Raw genomic sequence first — 20077 nt, 5'->3', positions numbered from 1 at the left:
TGAGCTTGTAGGTGTATGCCACCATGCCTGGCTTTATGCTCCTTTTAAATATAACGATTTTGGAGGCTGGAGAGATGGCTCAGAATTTGGGAGCACTGGCTGCTCTTACAGAGGTCCTGAGTTTAATCCTCAGCAACCACGTGGTGGCTCACGACCATCTATAATGAGGTCTGGTGCCCTCTTCTGGCTTGCAGGTGTATGTGCAGATAGAACATTGTATACATAAATAGTTTTTTTTTTTTTAAGTCTTATAAAAATGTATAATTTTCTTTTTCTTTTTCTTTTTTTTTTTTTTTTTCGTTTTCTAAAATATTCTGGTAGGCAGAGTGAGCCAATGTTAAGTTCATAAAGTGGAAAGAGAAGCTCAACTGTAACTAAAATTGTTATTTTGATATATCTTTTTACTCAAAATTTGAATTCCAAATCAAAGATACCTAACATTACTTGAGATTGATAGTTGTGGGATATACATTCAGATAGAAAACGTCTCTCTTCACTGTGTTATCTGTTAGTGCAGAACAGAACCTTTTTTTAAGCTGAAATCTGATACAGTTTGTATGGTCAGCATCTGTCTGGCTTTCAGTTAAAATTAGCAGTTACTAGTCTTTTTGTTTTTGTTTTGCTTATTTTGAGACAAACGAGTCTCCGCATATAGCTCTGGCTTGGAAATCACTACGTAAACCATGCTGGTCTAGAGCTCAAAGATATCCTCCTGCTTCTACCTCCCAAGAGCTGGGATTAAAGGCAAGTGCTACTATACCAGGCTTTGGCCAGTCTCTATTCAGATATTCACATAGCTAAGAAAATGGTATCTGCAGCAGTCAACAGAGAAGAATTAAGTATTTGATATTGTATCCCAGTTGGAAGGTGTGCCTATAAAGTGTAAAGAGCAGAACATTTGTCAATAATACCACCGTACCAAAAAAAAAAAAGTCTACTTTAGTGTCCAGAGAAATCCATTAATCAGAACCCAGAACCACATTTTGTGGTTAGCCTTAGTAACTGGATGATTCTTTATCCTTGTGGCTCCAAACTAAACCTGGTTTTTAAAAAGTATATTTAATGAATTCTGGTGGTAACATTCTTGGCTAACAAATAAGATTTTCTTTTGTGGGTTTTTTGTTTGTTTGTTTGTTTGTTTTTGACACAGGGTGTCTACATAGCCCTAGCTATCTTGGAACTCACTTTGTAATCCAGGCTGGTCTTGAATTCAAGGAACTCCTCCGGTCTCTGCCTTTGCCTTTACCTTTGTAATGCTGGGATTAAAGGTGTGCCTTTAATTTAAATTTCAGGCCCAACTTGAAATGTATTTGAAAACATACTTTGTTGTGCATATATTTTTACTGTTTTTTTTTTTTTTTTTTTTTTTTTCAAGATGAAAGTGAGTTTGCATACTAATGGCAGAGATGTGCCTGTTTATTCTTAAAGTTGCTGGATGGTTGGTAATGGACAGAAAGCAACATTTTTCGGTGTTGACGCATATTTTTAATTTGTAATTGTCAGTGCTGAGAATGCTGTCTCACGTAAACATGTAGTGCAAAAAGAAGATTTGGGGGCGATTTCAGAAACTGTTATGCATAAAGTCCTCATCTCAAACCAGGGTTCATCCTAACTTTTTTTTTAAATGACACTTAATGCAACTCAAATAGCAGTTTGTAAAATCAGACATTCTAAGATAATTCAATCCAAAAATACACTAACCTGACAACCACATTTTGAGGAATAAGGTGAAAAAAACTGTGTTTCAATAAAAACTGAAAACCTTGCTTGTATAATAAAAGACACTGCAATTGGTAACATTAGAATAGTGTTAAGTCTCATCCATGGTAGTTTAGACAGTGTTTGTCGACATCATATGGCATGAAATTTGACATGTGTGTTCAAGGCCAAGGCTGCAGTCAAGTCATGCCACATGAAGAGGCAAGTGCTGACAGAAACACCTTAGATTCATAGAAGTTTGATTTTGAGTTAATTATTAGTTTTACCTTCAGAAAGCTTTCTCTATTGTCAAATTTTTTTGACACCTTTCCCACTCATGGTTATATAATGCCATATTGAGTAACACCCTACAGTTTAAGAAGCTAGCCTGTAGAGCATGGATACTTGACCCTGACACTATTAAAAATACTAGTGTTGTGTACTCAAACATCAAAACCACACTGAGCCCTGGCTACATCAATGATGGTGCCCTTCTTCTTTAAAAGAGCCTTTATACAGTGGGGTTGGAGTGAATTTTCCCTATCCCACTAGTTAACTTGAAAACTCCTCTTGTAGTATAAAGCCTGAGAATGAGCTTGTGATAGGAAGTACTGGTTTTCTCATGTAGGGGTCAGTATGTGTGTGCTTTGACATGCATGTGCTTGCTACTGCACTGTATGAATGTCGAAGGACAACTTTTAGGAGTTAGTTCTTTCCTTCAGCCATGTTTATTCTGGGGGTTGAACTCATCCTGCCTCTGCCAGATGTTCAGTTTCTATTAAAGAAACAGTACCCCTCCCATTAGATTCATACAGCATTCATAAGCCCTGCTCTGTAGTGAGTTACTTTGGGAGAGTAAAAGCCCCTGAAGGCACGTTGTGCATGGTAGGTTAGAATCTTCTTCCACATTTGTCTCACATGTGTATTCTGACCTCCTCAGACCTGAGCAACCGCAGAGGATGGTTGAAACAGACAGGCCGGGACCTGTAGGCTAAGGCTCCAGAGTCACCAGAAGACTAACAGCATAGGAGGGTCACACAAATTGCTGACTTCCCAAGGCCACTACCTCCAGTTGGGTGCCTGTCTGGAAGGGACAACAGGCCTGCCAGAGGGATGTTGCTGCAGAGTGAGTGCCCCAAGCAAGCTGTCAGGGCCTGAGGGAAGGAAGCAGAGTAAAAGGACCAGACCCTCTTTCAGTTCCAGTCCCTGTCTTCATGTCCAGTCGCATCCCTGTCCCATATCCCATCGGTTCCCACCACAGTCCATTAGGAACTTTAAATTCTTTTCTGGAGTAGAACCTCCATATCTACATAATGGAAATACTAGTTCATTGGTTGAGAAAAATATGCATTTATGGACTGAGTATATACACCTCTTAGGTACAGAACCAGAAAGGTTACAGGTACGTATTTGTAGATAAACCAGGCTGAGTCATTGAAGAGTTACTTGGTCTAGTTTACTCACAGAAGGTGCTGTTTGTTAATTAGGCTGCTCTTCTAAGAGAGGTTTTGTGTCTGAAGAGTACTGCTGTTTAAACTATTTTACTCTTATATTAGTTGGTCTTGAAAATCACTTCAATTTTTCATGGAAAAGCATAGAGATTTTTTTAATATATATATGAGAGTTTATTGTTCTGACTTCTGCTTCTGTACCAGTAGGTTGTGGTAGAAATAAAATATAACATTACCATTTATGTACCTGCACAGAAAAGACCCAAGTGCTTTCTTTTCATTTCCTGTGACGGATTTTATTGCTCCTGGCTACTCCATGATAATTAAACACCCAATGGATTTTAGTACCATGAAAGAAAAGATCAAGAATAATGACTACCAGTCCATAGAAGAACTAAAGGTAATATGTAGTTTCATTTTTGTTTTATGATAGTGAAAGGTTTAGCTCAGCCTGGCCTTGAACTTCTGATCATCCTGCCTCCACTTGCCAAGGACTAGGATTATAGATGTATGCCACCAGGTCTGGCTCATTAGGTTTTTATTAGAGAAGTAGGTTTAACTCTTATGCATTTAAACTGAGAGTTAAACTCTTGGATCCTATGTAAAAGAGAAAATTGTGTTAAAAATTGGCAAATTTGCATCAGATTCCCAGGAACAACATGATGGAAGGAGAGAACCAACACCACAGAGTTGTCGTCTGGCTTCCACATGTGCCACAGTGGGTGGTGGCAGACATGTGCACACACATACACAATAGGCAAATAAGGTAACTTCTTTATAAAAATGTATTTAGTGCTGGGCATGGTGGTACACACCTTTAATCCCAGTACTTGGGAGGCAGTGGCAAGTGGACCTGGATCTCTGTGAGTTCAAGACAGCCGGGACTATATAGAGACCCTGTCTCAATCTATTTTTTTTCCTCTTAGGGTTTTTGTTTGTTTGTTTGTTTAGTAATCTGCAAATCTGAGCCACCAAGGTGGCTAAGGCACTTGTTGTGTTTCAGCCTGATGACCTAAATACTTGTTATACAAGCCTGAGGACTTGGAGGAGTTTGAATCTCTAACACCTCTGTAAAGCCAGGCCTGACAGTGGGTTCTGTAATCTCAGCACTGTGAGAGGAGGCTTAAGTGGAGAGAGGCAGCTATCAAGAGCTTGTTGGCCAACTAATCTAGTTGAAAGAAAGAACTCCAGGATCAGCGAGAGAAGTACCCTGACATCACCTCATGCACACACAAATGCGCACATACTCCCTGAAATAATCTAGAAGCTACCAGGACAGCATGTATGTTTGTTGGGTTTTTTTCTTCTTCAAATAGTCTGAGTATATGTTGATTTCAGTAATGTACTTTCTTGTTAGTCTTTAAAATTAACCTTATGTGATTAAAGTTTGCATTAGACTGCACACACAGTTAACCTGGCTTGGGTGATTTGCCCTTTGAGGTGGGGGTCCCACATGGTAATGTTCAGCCACCTTAGAAGATGGACACTGAACACTTACAGAGGAATGAACCAGTAAACAACTTTATTGTTTCATTTTTTTTAATTCACATGTTGTTAATCAGCTAAGACTTGAGCAGACTACCGGCATCAGCTCTAGTTTGAGTGTGTAGGTAATAATCAACTTACCTGGAAAACCTGAATTCCACTGTTTTTCTTAATGGACATTTTTTTCCTGGCATATTTTTATCTAGTGAAAATTAGTCTGAAACTTTATTTCAGACCTTATCACTCAGGAGAAAAGAATTTTAGAACATGAGGTTTGTTTGTTTGTTGATCTTTCTCTTGTGGTCTGGCATAGTTAGAGTTTCAATTGCTGTGAAGAGACACGATGACCACAGCAACACTTACAAAAAAAAAAAAAAATTAATTGGGGCTGGCTTACAATTTCAGAGATTTACTCCATTATCATCATGGCAGGAAGCATGGCAGCATGCAGGCAGACCTGGTGCTGGAGAAGGAGCTGAGATTTCTACGTCTTGATCCGAAGGCAGTAGAAAGAGACTGATAACTAATTTTGCACATGTAAGAGCTCAGCTCTAATCTCCAGAGACATACTTCCTCCAATAAGGCCAAACCTCCTAATAGTGCTACTCCTTATGGTTCAAACATTCAAACACATGAGTCTTTGGGGACCATACCTACTCATGGTCACAGGATCAAGTAGAAGTTTGTCCCCTGAGTATGTTTAAATGTTGAAATGGGGTATTTTATCCTGCTGGAGTTTTCCACAGGCAAAAAAAGTGTACAAAAAAGATTCAGCTTTTTGAGTGACCAAGTGCCATCACACAAAGTACAATAATGCCAACTTGCATGGCAGCTAAAATTTAAGGATTCTGAAAGTCACCTTGGGCTAGGGATATAGTTGGTTCCTCTCTTTAAGCCCCAGCACCATAAATTACTTTACAGACAAGACATAGAATCATTAAAGTGATCTCTTGCCAATTCATAAACTCACTACTCTCGTGCCAGATATAGCCAACTGTTGGTTTACTAAATGTACTTGCCTCACTTGCATTCCTCTATAATTCACGTAAGATTCTGAGAGGTCCATAATCTAGCAAAATTCGTGACCAGAGCCAAGTGTCCACATATGTTTTCATCTGGTTTTAACTTAATAGCAAATTTGTTGTAGACTTTGAATCTGTCTGTTTATAAATTTAAGAGAACTTAGTCTATATTTTCTTTTCTTTTAAATGTTCTAAACTGTCATCACTACTAAACAGTGAGATTTGAATGATTTTGTTTGGGATTTGAAAGCTTGTGGGGTATTTCTTTCTGGTTATATTTTTCCCCTTTTTAACATGTTTACAGATGTGAAAATGTCTTACTAGGAAAAAGTGCAGGTCTCATGCTTGGGAACATACACATCTCTGAAATGTGAGCCCCAAATGCAGTTCTGATAATTTGGCTACTCTAGGTTTATGTTGTAACTCCTTGAGGCTGTTGAGGTTGTATGGCTTATTTCACATTGACATAGTTTTATAATATCTGCAAATTATGTTTAATTTATGGTAGTGTCTAAACACTTTAAAGTAGTGTAAACATTTTAATATTTTTATTCAGTTTATTTGAGCTTGTCAGAAATAAATTGTTATAATTTAACTGTAGTTCCAGTTTTTAATTAAAATTGAAGTGAAATATTTAACTCACTAAATGGAAACTTAAAATTTGTCTTTAAAAAATGAGGGTAATATTTCTAGTTATAAGAACTACCCAGCTTGGATTATTAAATTTGAGATAGAAATGTTTTCTTCAAAGTTTTTATGTATATAATTTTTTGTTTTGTTTTTCGAGACAGGGTTTCTTGTCTTTGCAGCTCTGGCTGTCCTGGAACTCACTCTGTAGACCAGGCTAGCCTCGAACTCACAGAGTCCACCTACCTCTGTCTCCTGAGCACTGGGATTAAAGGTGTGTACCACAATCACCTGGGTGTGTGATTATTATATTGGAAAGGCTTTTTAAGTTTACATTGTGGAGATGCTAACATGCTTAAGATTTTAGAAACAGGTTTACAGATATTTACTTTGTTAGTCTTAAATTGCTATAGTTATTTAACAAATGGTAACAAAAAAAGATGTCTGTTCTCTGTTTTGTTTTCCAGATTTTTACAGGAGGTATATGATTTCAGACAAAGAAGTAAGAGTTTTATTCTATATAATGTACTTTTCCCCTTAATATTCTCTTTGTAGGATAACTTCAAGCTAATGTGTACTAATGCAATGATTTACAACAAGCCGGAGACCATTTATTATAAAGCTGCAAAGAAGCTGTTGCACTCAGGGATGAAAATTCTTAGTCAGGTAAAGAAACTATCACAAATTAATGAATACTATAAAATCTATATGTTTGCTATAGTTAACACTTTTCCTTACTGACAAATCATATTAAAGTAGAGAGAAATAAGAAAATTTCTGTCAAGAAAAGCTAATAATACGCTCACATATAGTCATTTCTTTTTCAAAAGTTATATCACCACATTTATTTATGTATTTGTGTGTGTGCCTGCTTACCCACCTGCCACAGTATGTGTGTGGGAGTCAGAGGACAGCTTGTAGGGAGTTAGTGGATCCTGAAGATTAAGCTTGGGTTGTCAGGCTGAACCTAACCTCATGAGCCATTTCTCCAGCCTTTTTTTTTAGACAAGGTTTTGTGTAGCTAAGGCTAGCCTTGAATAAACCAGGATAAATAGCCAAGGATGATGACCCACCTGCCTCCATCTCCTAAGAACTGAGATTAAGCATATGCCACCACTTTTAGCTTTATTCAGTGCTGGAACTCAAACCCGGGCTTCGTGCCTGTGACCTGAGCTACATCCCCAGCCCCTCCTTGTAATTATTTTCCTCTAGCGCTTGACAGATTTGTTTTGCTACAGAAGATACAGCAGCCTGAATTTCAGAATAAAATTGGGTGAAGTGTGAGTCCTTTTAGGAGAAAAGTACTGTTTCCATTAGTATGGGAATCTAGTGTTCTGTTCAGCCTTGCACTCCCTAGTGAAGTACAGGGCTCATAGTGATAAAATATACAAATGAGAAATATCTTGCAGTTTTTCAAAGCTACCTCTCTACAAGAGCAGTCCTTTCCTTAAAGGGTAATAATGCGTAATAAAGAATGTGAGCCACTGTGTGGGAGGCAGAGACAGGCAGATCTCCAAATTCGAAACCAGCATGGTCTGCAGAGAGAGTTCTAGGGCTATACAGTCTCAAAGAAAAGAGAAAAAGAGTCATTGTCCAATTGCAGGAGAAAGCTTAAACTGTGCTGCACATAGATTGTGGCAATGAAGTTTATGAGTCTTACCCATAAAAAAAAGGGGTTGGGGGGTTGGCCTCAGTCTTAGACTCCAAAGTGACTTCTAGCACCACTTTTCCAATTCCAGATTAGGGCTAAAATAGGGAAGAGACTGGAAAGATTAGACAGATTATACAAAGAAGAAATTAGTTTCTTTATGACACACACACAGGAGAAGGGAATCAGGATAAAAAACTTAAGCCCGGGCTTGGGGCAATTAAAGGATAGAAAATTAGTTTCATATATTCACTTAGTTTTCTGAATTGTCTAGCGATCACCTGTATTAAATTCCTACAGTTGAAGAAAAGAGTCAGTGTACAGATGTCGGTGTCTGAATGCCTGACTTTGGGAAATTCTTGAATCAACTTACCTAGGAAAAGGAAACATTTTAATTGATGATTATCCTTGCACTCCAGATATTTAGACATCAAAACTTGTAAAGGAAAATGTAAAATGTTTGTTTTGTTTCTTGAAGAAAGACTCTCAGAATCTAAAATAAAGCTAATTCCAGGTTTAAAAAACCCAGACCTACTTGTTGTAAAAGTACATTGAGCAAATACAGTCTGCATTCACTCCAAAATAAATATGAGATAGGGAGAGACAGTGTGTATGTTTTTTGTTTTGTAACAGGGTCTCGCTATATAGTTCTGGCTGTCCTGGAACTTGCAGTGTTGACTAGGATGGCTTTGAACTCTTGGAGATCTGCCTGCCTCTGCCTCCTGAATGCTAGGATTAAAGGTAAGTACCACCATACCCAGTGTATAATAGATTTTCAAGGAAAAGTCTAGGGATGTTTTGTTTTGTCGTCTCCTCCTCCTCCTCCTCCTCCTCCTCCTCCTCCTCCTCCTCCTCCTTCTTCCTTTTAACCAATTCTTACTTGCATAACAAGCAAAAAGACTTCACTGTCTTGTAGAGTTTACTGCGAACAAGAGGATTAATTTGTCCACTTTCCCTTCTTTCCCTGCCTTGTTTTTTAAAGATGTTTTGGAGCTGTAACTCTCCTGTTTTCCAGCCTCCTTTTGACTTCCACTGTAGATGGATGGGATCCTTACAGCAGTGGTTTATAAATCTCTAAAAAAGTCTAAATCTTTATAAAAGTCTAAATTTAGACTTTCTGAGTTAACACTACTTAGTCTAACAGTGTAGACTGCAAAGACAGTCTCACTCCTTTCCTGAATGGTATCTTTTCAGAGACAGATGTTATGAGTACTCATTGAAAAAATGGTAACAGTCGCCACTTTTTCCATTACACCCAAATATTAGTACTTAATATATGTGTTGTTATTTTTATAAAGGAAGAACTGATGGCCAGGCGTGAGGATATAACCTCAACCCTTGGGAGATGGAAGTAGAAAGATCAGGAGTTTGAGCCCTATATAGGCGACAGAGAAGTTCTTTTGTCTTAAAACAGCAACAGAAGGCAAAGGAAAGATCATTGTAAATACTTGAGAGAATGCCATATCCTGGTCCCCTTATTTGTAGTCATATTTGTACTACAAGTACATATTTGTATTTGTAGTGCGGTGGCCTTGGGATCAGACTAGTGAAGTGTCTTTCCCTGCTGTTGAGAAGCTGGTGACCTTGCTGTGCAGCCGGTCTCCCCTTTCTTCCTGTAGATGGGGTTGGTGCTTAATTCAAAGCTGTCTGGTACAGAGCAAGCACTCCATCAAGTGTTAGGACTCTAAGACAGAAAGTGGCTTGAGGCCAGGATTAGGCAAGCCTATCTTGGAAGGGAGGAAGGCTATATTAAACAGCGTGTTTATGCAGAGGCATGAATTACCAAAAAAGAAAGTGCATTTCTTTCAAAGTAAAATTAAACTTTTTCCTGTGACACTTCTAAATTTAGAAATTTTTTTTCTTGTTTATACTTTAGAATTGTGTACATTATATATAAGAATATCCCTAAATGTTTTTGTTACATTTGATGCTTTACAAATTTATGAAATGGAAATTTAAAAATTACTGAGAATTTGTGATTTAAGTCTTTATCAAGTGGCTACAGTGTCAGTCTATACTAAGGATCCACAAATAAATAGATACAACCTAAGTAATGTATACAGTGAACAGCCAAATTCACTGCTCAAGTTATGGAGTAAAATAGCACAGTTTTTAAAAGCATACTGAAGAGGATTTTGTGTTTTTGTTTTAATGATATTGTTCAGTTTGGCCCTTATTCAGAGAAACTGTCAAATACTAATGCAAACTGATAATATCTTCCTGGAAAAAAGTTTAGTAGTAAGTATCCCTTCACCCTCCACTATAGGAATTTGCCCTGAAGTAATAATTAAGTGGCTCCTAGAGAGCTGTATTGACAATGTTTACCAGGAGTCTGAGAGTAAATATCTAGTCGTGTGTTTCTGGTTAATTTGTATTTATTATACATTGTTGTTATTAGAAAGCATTCTAAGTACTACATAGTGATAGGAAGACAAATGTATATAACTTACTAATAATTTATTTGCCAGATATTGAGTATGCACTCAGTTTGCTAAAAATATTACCATGTTCAGAGAAAGCTGAAATAACTGCTAACCCTGCTACCCTCTGGGAGATAGGGAACAAGTTTGTACTTGACCTCTGTCATATCTTCATATATTTGGAGTCTGATACATCACTCCATAGTTTTATAAGTACTTTAAAAGCCAAGTAAAGGAGCTAGAGACAGTTCAGTTGGCTGAGTACTTTGCAGAGAATTCAGGAAGCCCTGGGTTTAATCCCCAGTACTATATAAAGGGGGATGGGGAGGGAGGTAGGAGGATCAAGATCATTCTCAGCTACATGATGAGTTTGGGCCACTCTGAACTATATGTGGCCTCGTTCCTTTGGTGTGCTCACACTTGTTTTTCTTCCCTCCTTAGTAATGAGTGCTAACTCTCATGACAGAAATGCATTGCTTAGTAACAGTTACACAATATTTTTTTTAATATTTCTAGGAGAGGATTCAGAGCCTGAAACAAAGTATAGACTTCATGGCAGACTTGCAGAAAACTCGGAAACAGAAAGATAGAACAGATGCCTCTCAAAGTGGGGAAGACAATGGCTGCTGGCAGCGAGAAAGGGAAGACCCTGGAGATGCTGAGGCACAAGCCTTCAAAAGCCCCAACAAGGACAATAAAAAGTAATGCATTTGGACCTATGAAACTTAGACTCTTTTTTTTTTTTTAAGTAAGACAGGAATATTAATTCAAGCCTGACTTGGGAAACCAACCAAGTCTCCATGTGTTAGTGCTACCTTTCTTTCTATAAAAGTGCATTTTAAGCCAGGCCAGGTGACGCACACCTATAATCCCAGCACTCAGGGAGACAGGCAGGTGGATCTCTGTGAGTTCAAGGTCATCCTGGTCTACAAAGTGAGTCCAGGACAGCCAAGGTTACACAGAGAAACCCTGCCTCAAAACAAAAACGTCCATTTTAATAGTCTTATACCCCTCTTGTCATACAGAGCACTGTGTAGAATTGACCAAACAGCTCATAGAACAGTTCCAAATACACATTTTTATTAATTAAGGAGTTATAGTGTCAGGGAGTTAATTTCTATAGAATATAACTATAATATAAAGAGTTTTATATAACTTTATTTCATAAAGACTTAGAGTTATCTAAATAGATGGGCTGACACTGAAGAGCTGCTGGTCCTGGTGTCTGGGCAGGCCTCTGGCGTGGCATGGCATGGCTGGACAGTCACCTGTGCTACCCACTCACACCACTGATTACCAAGCGCCTCAGTGCCACCCATACTGGAATGCTAGAATTAACAGTTTGGGTTTCAACTCTCATAATGCAAAAGTGTAAGAAAAGTAATATAGGAACCTTCGCCAGGTTGCTGGAGGGTGACACTTTATTTAGTGACCGTAGGACAAGTCTCCACTTCCTGTGTTCATCTTTAGGATGCCTTTTAATATTTTCGTCTTATTTAGACAGTTCTTTTTAACTTTGAATTAATGTGTGTCTCAGGAAAGACAAAGATATGCTTGAAGACAAATGGAGAAGCAGCAACTCGGAAAGGGAGCACGAGCAGATTGAGCGTGTTGTCCAGGAGTCAGGGGGCAAGCTGACCCGGCGACTGGCAAACAGTCAGGTGAGGGGCCTTGTTCCTCCACCCGCTCACTGTGTCTCTCAGACCAGTGGCTTTTTTTAATTTCTTGTGTGCTTTCAGTCATATCTGCCATAGAACTTTCAGTCACCACAGTACACAGAAGAATAAAGTGTGGCTGTCCTGTTCTCTATATTGCTGGGTGTTTTTCCTTTTTGAAGTAAGGTGCCACTGTGTAGGCCAGACTGTCCTTGAAGTCATTATCCAATTGTCTCAGCCACTCATATTGCTGGAATTGCAGATGTGCACTACCTGGCAGCAGACTTTATTTTAATAACTTATATTCTGGTCTTTTGTACTTATGATTACAGTGGTTTTATAACCAAATAGAGTCATACATGGCTGCCCCCTCCCACCCTCCAACCCCCAGCAGTTTGTGAGTCTGTTAACTTTGATAGTTTTTTGTTTTATAGTTTGGGAGAGCTAATGGCCCACACAGCTTCTCAAAATTAGATTCCCTCATCTTTCATTTCTGTAGCCCATCAGTACATTGTAGGCATAGCTATGAAAGTCAGGGTTCTGAATTTAATGAATATCCTATGCTGTTCATTTGATGGCTAGTGTTCTGTATATATATATAGAATTTCTTAAACTTTATTCCACCTGATACTTCGGTCATTTTTCAGTGTGAATTTGAACGAAGAAAACCAGATGGAACAACAACCCTAGGACTTCTCCATCCTGTGGATCCCGTTGTAGGAGGTAGGATCACACTTTTAAGACTGTGAGCCTGGCACTGTTTGCAAAGGACAGTAAACTGTTATGTTGGTCAGACTTTGCTTTTGACAGAACACCTACCATAATAGCTCACAGGAAAAAGGACTTATTATTACGTTGGGTAAACAGTATAAGACAGTTCTGTCCAGAGTCCATGTCCCCATTGATTGTGAGCTTCTGCTGAGGTAGAACAGGTGGTTGGAGCATGCTGTAGTGGCTACTCCCCTTATGGGGGACAGAGGTCAAGGACAAGATCCTCCAAGGATTTGACCTCCAGTGACCTACTTCCTCCAAGTTTCTGGAACTTCCCAGGGTAGATGTTTACAGCCTTTTGAGCAGCACCTCTTGTCCAAACCATTAATACAACATTCACATTTAAAGCAACCTGAATACTAATAAATCTAACTATTAACCACAAAAAACTTGTCTGGGCACTTTGTGTTTTTTGCTAACAACTAGTTTAGCTTCTACCTAGATTAATTTTTTTTTAATAAATAATGCATTTCCAAACTATCGAGAAACATAGTAGGAAAGTAGAAGTGGATAGTAACAGAATTCCTACATTTAGGAAGTGATATCCAGTAGTCATTGTCCAACATAAGTTTAACAAGGCATATGAAAGGATGCAACTGAGACAAGTCCCTTACTTTAACACCCTGTGGATTAAGGACACCTGAAACATCACAGAAAAAGATGTGTGCCATGAGCTGAGTACTTCTTAAAAATACCTGTCTGCAGTTATAAGTCTTCCAGAGTACTAGCTCGGTCATAATTGTGTCTAAGAGAGAGGGTGGCTGCCTGACATTTGATAGGGAGGGCTTCCTTAAGGAGATGATGTTTAGATTAATGTCATCAGTGAGCTAAGGGATTGGGGAATAGCAGTGGTAGCCCTGGTGAGAAACTTTGAAGCAAAGGAAGAACTTGATTTGGAAACTGAAAGGGTAAGCCTACATTCACTAACCAGTAATTTGTTAGACTGCCTGCGTGGCATAAGCAAAGCACTGCAGAAACTAGGTGTGGTGGCAGGTGTCTCTAATGTCAGCAAGTGGAATATGGAGGCAGAAAATCAAGAGTTTAAGGTCATCTTTGGCTATACAGCAAGGTCAAAGCCAACCTGGGCTACACGAGATCCTATCTCAAAAAGCCTGAGCTTCCTTAGTGTTGGGGTTATAGGTGCATTTCAGTCTGTTGAGGCTATTTCTAATAAAATTTTACTTACAAGTGGAGTGTAATGTGATGATAGAGCGTTCCACAAGGCAAAGCAGTATTGTGAAGAGGACCAGGTTTATGTTCTGAGCCACATTCCTTTCCAAATTCAGATTTCCATAGCTTAAAAATGGATAGAGTACCAGGCGATGGTGGCATACGCCTTTAATCCCAGAACTCAGGTTGAGGCAGGGGCAGGCAGATCTCTGAATTTGAAGCTAGCCTGGTCTATAGAGAGAGTTCTAGGACAGCCAGGGCTACAATGAGAAAGCCTGTCTTAGAAAAAAAAAAAAAAAAAAATGGATGGAATAAAATCTGTCCAACCTCCTTCATGTCAAATAGATGAAAACGACATCTTTGGCTCACCACCATAAATGCCTGTCACTGCTGAGTTTTCTGTCTTAGAGCCAGGTTACTGCCCTGTAAGACTGGGGATGACGACTGGAAGACTGCAGTCTGGAGTGAACACGCTGCAGGGGTTTAAAGAGGATAAAAGGAACAGAGTAACCCCAGGTGAGGCCCTACCTGTTTCAGGGAATTGGGAAGAGAAAGGGTAATTATTATTCATGGCTTCAGTCACTGACTTCGTGAAGGTATTTTTGCAAAGCAATTCATCGTCAGCTTCAAAAGAAACTGAGAAATTGGCTATTAGTCTGCAGAGTCTTCCTCCCTCCTTTGTAGTAGTAGCTCGCTTGTACAGATGCTCTTCGTTGCAATGTCCCTCTGTGTCCAATTCAACATATTCATTCAGACAGATCGGGGATAGACAGAGTGACACACTGTTCTTATGTTTTTAAAAAATACAGTATGAAACAAGCATTTATATCACACTGGATTCTACAAGTTGCCTGAACATGAATTTTTTTTGACAGTGTTATACTTGAATTATGGACCCTATAGTTCTTATGCCCCACATTATGACTCTACATTTGCCAATATCAGCAAAGATGATTCTGATTTAATCTATTCAACATATGGGGAAGACTCTGAGCTTCCAAACAATTTCAGGTAAGTCTCCCAGTTAATACTCTGAACATGCTATTTTCTGAAATACTAATGTACAATGTCTGATTTATATGTAGGCTTATAAAGTTATCTAAATGATAGAAAATGTGTTTAGTATTTTTTTTTTTTTTAGAACATATCTTTCTGATATAGGCCTCTTTGGTATTTTAATAGAAATACATTTACTTTGTAGGTTTATTTATTTTATTTTATTTTATTTTATTTTATTATTATTATGAGTATTTTGCCTGCATGTTTGTGTGGGTACCACATATGTACCAGCTGATGCTGGAGTTGGTCAGAAAAGGGTATTAGATCCCCTGGGACTGGAGTTACAGACAAATCCAGGGTCTCAAGTGCTCTTAACTGCTGAGCCAATTTTCCTAAGCTCAGAAATACCTTTTGTGGAGCAGAGGGAGAGAGGGAGGTATGTTGGTTTGGTTTGGTTTGGTTTGGTTTGGTTTGGTTTGGTTTGGTTTGGTTTGGTTTGGTTTGGTTTAGGGGGGAGGGTGTTTGATTGCTTGCTTGGTTGGTTTTGTCTTGTTTTTTTTTTTCAAGACAGGGTTTGTCTGTGTAGCCTTGGCTGTCCTGGACTTACTTTGTACACCAGGCTGACCTCAAACTCACAGATATCCACCTGCCTCTGCCTCTCGAGTGCTAGGATCACAGGCATGTGCTACCACCTTCAGGTTACAGAAATACCTTTTTAAAGATGTTCCTTTTACTCAAGTTTGGGAGCTTTTTACATTAGAACCTGCTCTGCTATAAAACTTTACATGTAAGTTATGTTTCAGACTTTGCGAAGTTTAAGAACCCACAAAGCATTTTCCCTAAACTATGAAATATGACATGACAGCTTAATTTCTAAAGCACTCCACATTCAGGATGGTTTGACTGTCGTGTACCAGCAAACCATTGTGGTTACTCCCAGCCATTTCTTTCATATGTCACAGTGAGTCAATAATTTCTGTATTCCTCTCTAGGATGCTGAGTACTTTGTATCTGATCAGTTCAATGAGATACTATACCAATTTACCAGGACTATGGTCCAGGATGGGACATTAAACCTGAATTTTCTTTTCTTGGCATTGGTACCTTGTTAACTTTTATTGTGTTCAAGAATTTAATACAGTAGATTAACCATTGTCCTGGTTTAGGGGGTTTGTTGTTTTGGGTTTGGTTTATTTATATCTGGCAAGGACATGGTTAATTCTGATCACTCACGTATTAGTGTGTGTGATTTTGTTGTTACCAGGCAGGATCCCTAAGTTAAAGACAGGCTGTGCTTTCAAATTGAGCAGTTCCTATCCTTAGACTGTACAAAATGGGGCACGTTCCTTCTAGATTACTCATTGAGGCGATCCACAAATCAGCAGTGTGTGCCCACTATGTGCCAGACATTCTTTTAGACACGCAGGATTCCATAATGGAGCCATGCCTTCCTGTCAGATAGTGACAGTGTTGGAGCGAGACAAAGTGGCTCAAGGAGAGGTAATGCTTGAGTCAGGAAAACGCAGCAGAGGGAACTGGAAGTGCTCTTCTCTGAAAGCAGGACATCCTGCCTCTGAGGTAGTTAAGCAAGGGACCTGAACTGAGAGCTTGCCTGACCCAGCCAAGAGCATAAGGACAAGCTATAAGGAACAGACAGGTGGAGGGGAAAGCTCATAAGAGTCACCATGGAAGGAGGTGCAGTGAGGACTTGGTGTACTCAGGGGATCAGGAGCTTGTCAGTGGCCCACAGAGTAGTGACCCAGTCTGGCTTGAAGTGACCACTTTGGCAACTCTACAAAGCTTGGGCTTCTGGGGCAGAAACCAGGGCATGAGCAGTAGACCAAGGAAGTAACCATTGTGGTGTTAAGGGTTAGTAATTAGTAGGTTGCTGGCTTAACTGGAGGGTAAGAAGTTGGGATGATATCGGAGGTTTTAAGACAGGTTTACTGAAAGGGGGGTGATTTTAGAACAGCACTTGGGGAAAGTAGCTGACATTTCATTTTGGAGTATTTTAAGTTTGTGATACCTGTTTATGCAAACAAGGATGTGATTTTGGAGGTTTTGAGATGATATGGAAATCTTGAGGTGAGTGAGATTATTAAGCGGAACTAACAAGAAGCTCCATTGCTGACATCTTTGTTTTCTTCGGAGTATCCTCAGGAACATTTCACTTTTGCTTTATTTTGTGTGTGTGCTAATTCTTTCATGACGGTAAATTAATCACTGGTAAGTATGCACATGCAACGTTGTTTCTGAACAGACTGTTTTATGTTTATGAACCAAGGGCATTCAATGGGGAGAGTTGACTGTGGTAGAGACTAAGCCATGGAGACTACTTCTATTAGAAGTGATTTATCCAACTCTTTTTTTCAGCATCTCTGAGTTTTTGGCCACATGCCCAGATTACCCGTATGTTATGGCAGATAGTTTACTGGATGTTCTAACAAAAGGAGGACATTCCAGGAGCCTACAGGACTTGGACATGGTAAGTACACTGCTCAAGAAACAGGCAGTTTATAAATGGCTTTGAAGTACTAGACATTTAGTGTTAGGAGACCAGGGATTAGCCAGTGTGACAGCTGAACTCCATTCCCCTGAAAGGACAGTCTGTCTTGGGTGGAGGACAATGAATGGAAAGGAGTAAGTCATCTACCAGGATCCGGGAGAGCTAGAACATGACATTCTCTACTAATTTTGGTAAGACTCAGAAGTAGAGTTCAAAGGTCATCAGGTGCTCTGGAGCCTCGTGAAATGAAACGGAGTCTTGCTCCTGAGCTGGGAATGAAGTTGGCTGACAGGACAGGGAGTGAGGCTTGTACATGATAGCAACACACTGGGAGCCTCAGAAAGGAAAACCTTCCTGGTTGCATCTTTTGTCAACACTGTGAACTCTCAAGTTCAAGACAATTTACACTCTGGAATCATTCACATGTGACTCAAAGACTAGAATCAGGAAACATTCACACTGAGGGAGAGGGATGCTGATGCCTAGAATGTTCTGGTCACCAAGTTAGAGGAGTCTTGAAGTAATCATTTTTTAAATTACATTTATTTTTTTTTATGTGACTGTGTTTTACCTGCCTTTGTGCATGTGCACACCTGTTGGATCTCCTGGAACTGGAGTTACAGATGGTTGTGAGCTGCCATGTGAGTGCTGGCTATCAGACCCAAGCCCTCTGCAGGAACAAATGCTCTTAGGAAGGCCTGAAAGTCATAACTTTTCATGGTAGCCATGATCTCAGTGCTTTATCCCCTGTTTGCAACTGCACAGGTGGTGGTGTTTGCTTGGGTGACTTAGCAAGTCAAGTCAGTGCCTCAAATTCAGTGGCTTCTGCTTCAGAATCCTACCACATGAGTTACTTTTCTATTAAACGTGAGAGAAACTAACCTTTTCATCTGTTTAAAAATAAATGTTCTTCGTCCTTCCACGCAACTAATTAGAATTAGTAGTTAACTAAAATTGAATTGCTTTGATTTGGTGGCAGTAGCAATATATTTAAAATATATTAAATTTTCTGCCCTGTGATCCAGCAGTTTCCCTTTTCACAATTTATCCTAGAAAGTAAGACAAGAGTTACACATACAAAAGTTATATGGCTTACAATTTTCAGAAATTGGAAGTGGGCTGAATCACAGTATAAACCTTCAAAAAAGTCTAACACTTTTATTGATGTCCATGATGTGTTTTTCCCAACCCCAAGACAGGGTTTCTCTGTATAAGAGTCCTGGCTGCCCTAGAGCTCATGTGTAAACCAGGCTGACCTCAAACTCACAGAGATCCACCTAGCTCTGCCTCCCAAATGCTGAGACTAAAGGTGTGCGCCACCACCACCAGGCTACATGTGTGTCTTTTTATGTATGAATTATACTAATATGCTTGCAGTCATGGTGGATCATCTGCATTCTGTGGCACGTGCAGATTTTATAGTAAGCCTCTACTGTCAGAATACTGCTTCTTTAAGGTCTGTTCATCTCTAACGTTTCTTCCTATCCTTATCAAAGATTCAATGTGTTGAAGACTCTGTTTAGTCATTTATATACTGTTTACCAATATAACAGTGTTCTTAAAAAAACATGTTTTGTTTTGTTTTTTTTTTTTTTTTTGAGACAGAGTCTGTGCAGCCTAAGCTTCTCAAATACTTCTACTTCAGCCTCCAATTACTAGTTAATAGGCATGTACCAACACACTTGGCTATGTATAATCAAGCATAGATTGTAGCATCACTAAAAACTCATAAAGACTTACAATGCTAATAACTATATTAATTAAGTTGAGTTTAAAAATATATTCTTGGGGCTAGAGAGATGGCTCAGCAGTTAAGAGCACTGGCTGCTCTTCCAGAGGATGTAGGTTCAATTCCCAGCTCACAGCTATCTGTAACTACAGCTCCAAGTGATTCAATACCTCACTGTGACATACATGCAGGCAAAACACCAGTGCACATAAAACTAAGTAAATTGTTTAAAATACATATATTCTTATTTTCCATTTACTTTTCTCTTGCTGCAAAGTTTTCTATTTACCTTGATATTTGCACATATTCTGTTTGCATAAAAAAGTTTTCTTTTATCCATACAGTCATCACCTGAAGATGAAGGCCAGACCAGAGCAGTGGACACAGCAAGAGAAGCAGAGGTGCTTATATTTTATTCTTTAAGTGGAGAATAAGTTTAAGAAACCTAAATGGTTAGGCTTTATCTATTTTAAGCTGGCCATACTGCTTGGGGCTGGTGAGATGGCTCAGCAGGTGAAGATACTTGTCACATAAGCCTTGGGACAGAGTTTAGTCCTTAGAATCTTAATCCTTAGACTCTTCAACCTTTAGAAAGAAGAGAAATGACCCCACAGAAATTCTCCTTTGAATTCCCAAATACCATATAGCTATGGCATATGTATTGCACATACACACACACACACACACAAAATGGTTGTTTTTATAAAAAATATATTAATTGGTTATCTGAAGTAAAAAGTAATTTGGGGAGTTTATAAGTACGTCATGTAGTAGATGAGTTTTTTGTTTGTCTGTTTGTTTGTTTGCTTGTTTTAAGACAGGGTTTCTCTGTGTAGCCCTGGCTGTCCTAGACTTGCTTTGTAGACTAAGCTGGCCTCGAACTCACAGCGATCCAC

At 39.1% G+C, this 20077-nt stretch overlaps 1 protein-coding gene across 3 annotated transcripts in view; it reads left to right on the top strand.

Annotated features, from left to right (window-relative positions):
- The window catches only part of Brd7 (bromodomain containing 7), a 33810-nt gene that overhangs the window by 5996 nt on the left and 7737 nt on the right, over window positions 1-20077 (top strand). For all 3 annotated transcript variants that reach the window (XM_055620905.1, XM_055620904.1, XM_055620903.1), the window contains exons 5-13: window positions 3405-3549; window positions 6839-6949; window positions 10868-11052; window positions 11889-12012; window positions 12654-12729; window positions 14356-14463; window positions 14823-14958; window positions 17320-17431; window positions 19526-19582. In XM_055620905.1, coding sequence (XP_055476880.1) covers window positions 3405-3549; window positions 6839-6949; window positions 10868-11052; window positions 11889-12012; window positions 12654-12729; window positions 14356-14463; window positions 14823-14958; window positions 17320-17431; window positions 19526-19582 — 1054 coding nt within the window. The remainder of the gene's footprint in view (window positions 1-3404; window positions 3550-6838; window positions 6950-10867; window positions 11053-11888; window positions 12013-12653; window positions 12730-14355; window positions 14464-14822; window positions 14959-17319; window positions 17432-19525; window positions 19583-20077) is intronic.

Source organism: Psammomys obesus, unplaced genomic scaffold (assembly GCF_907164565.1).
Source record: "Psammomys obesus unplaced genomic scaffold, mPsaObe1.curated_primary_1811, whole genome shotgun sequence".
NCBI lineage: Eukaryota > Metazoa > Chordata > Mammalia > Rodentia > Muridae > Psammomys > Psammomys obesus.
Note: the sequence above shows the minus strand (reverse complement) of the source record. Positions and strands in the feature narration are given on the sequence as shown.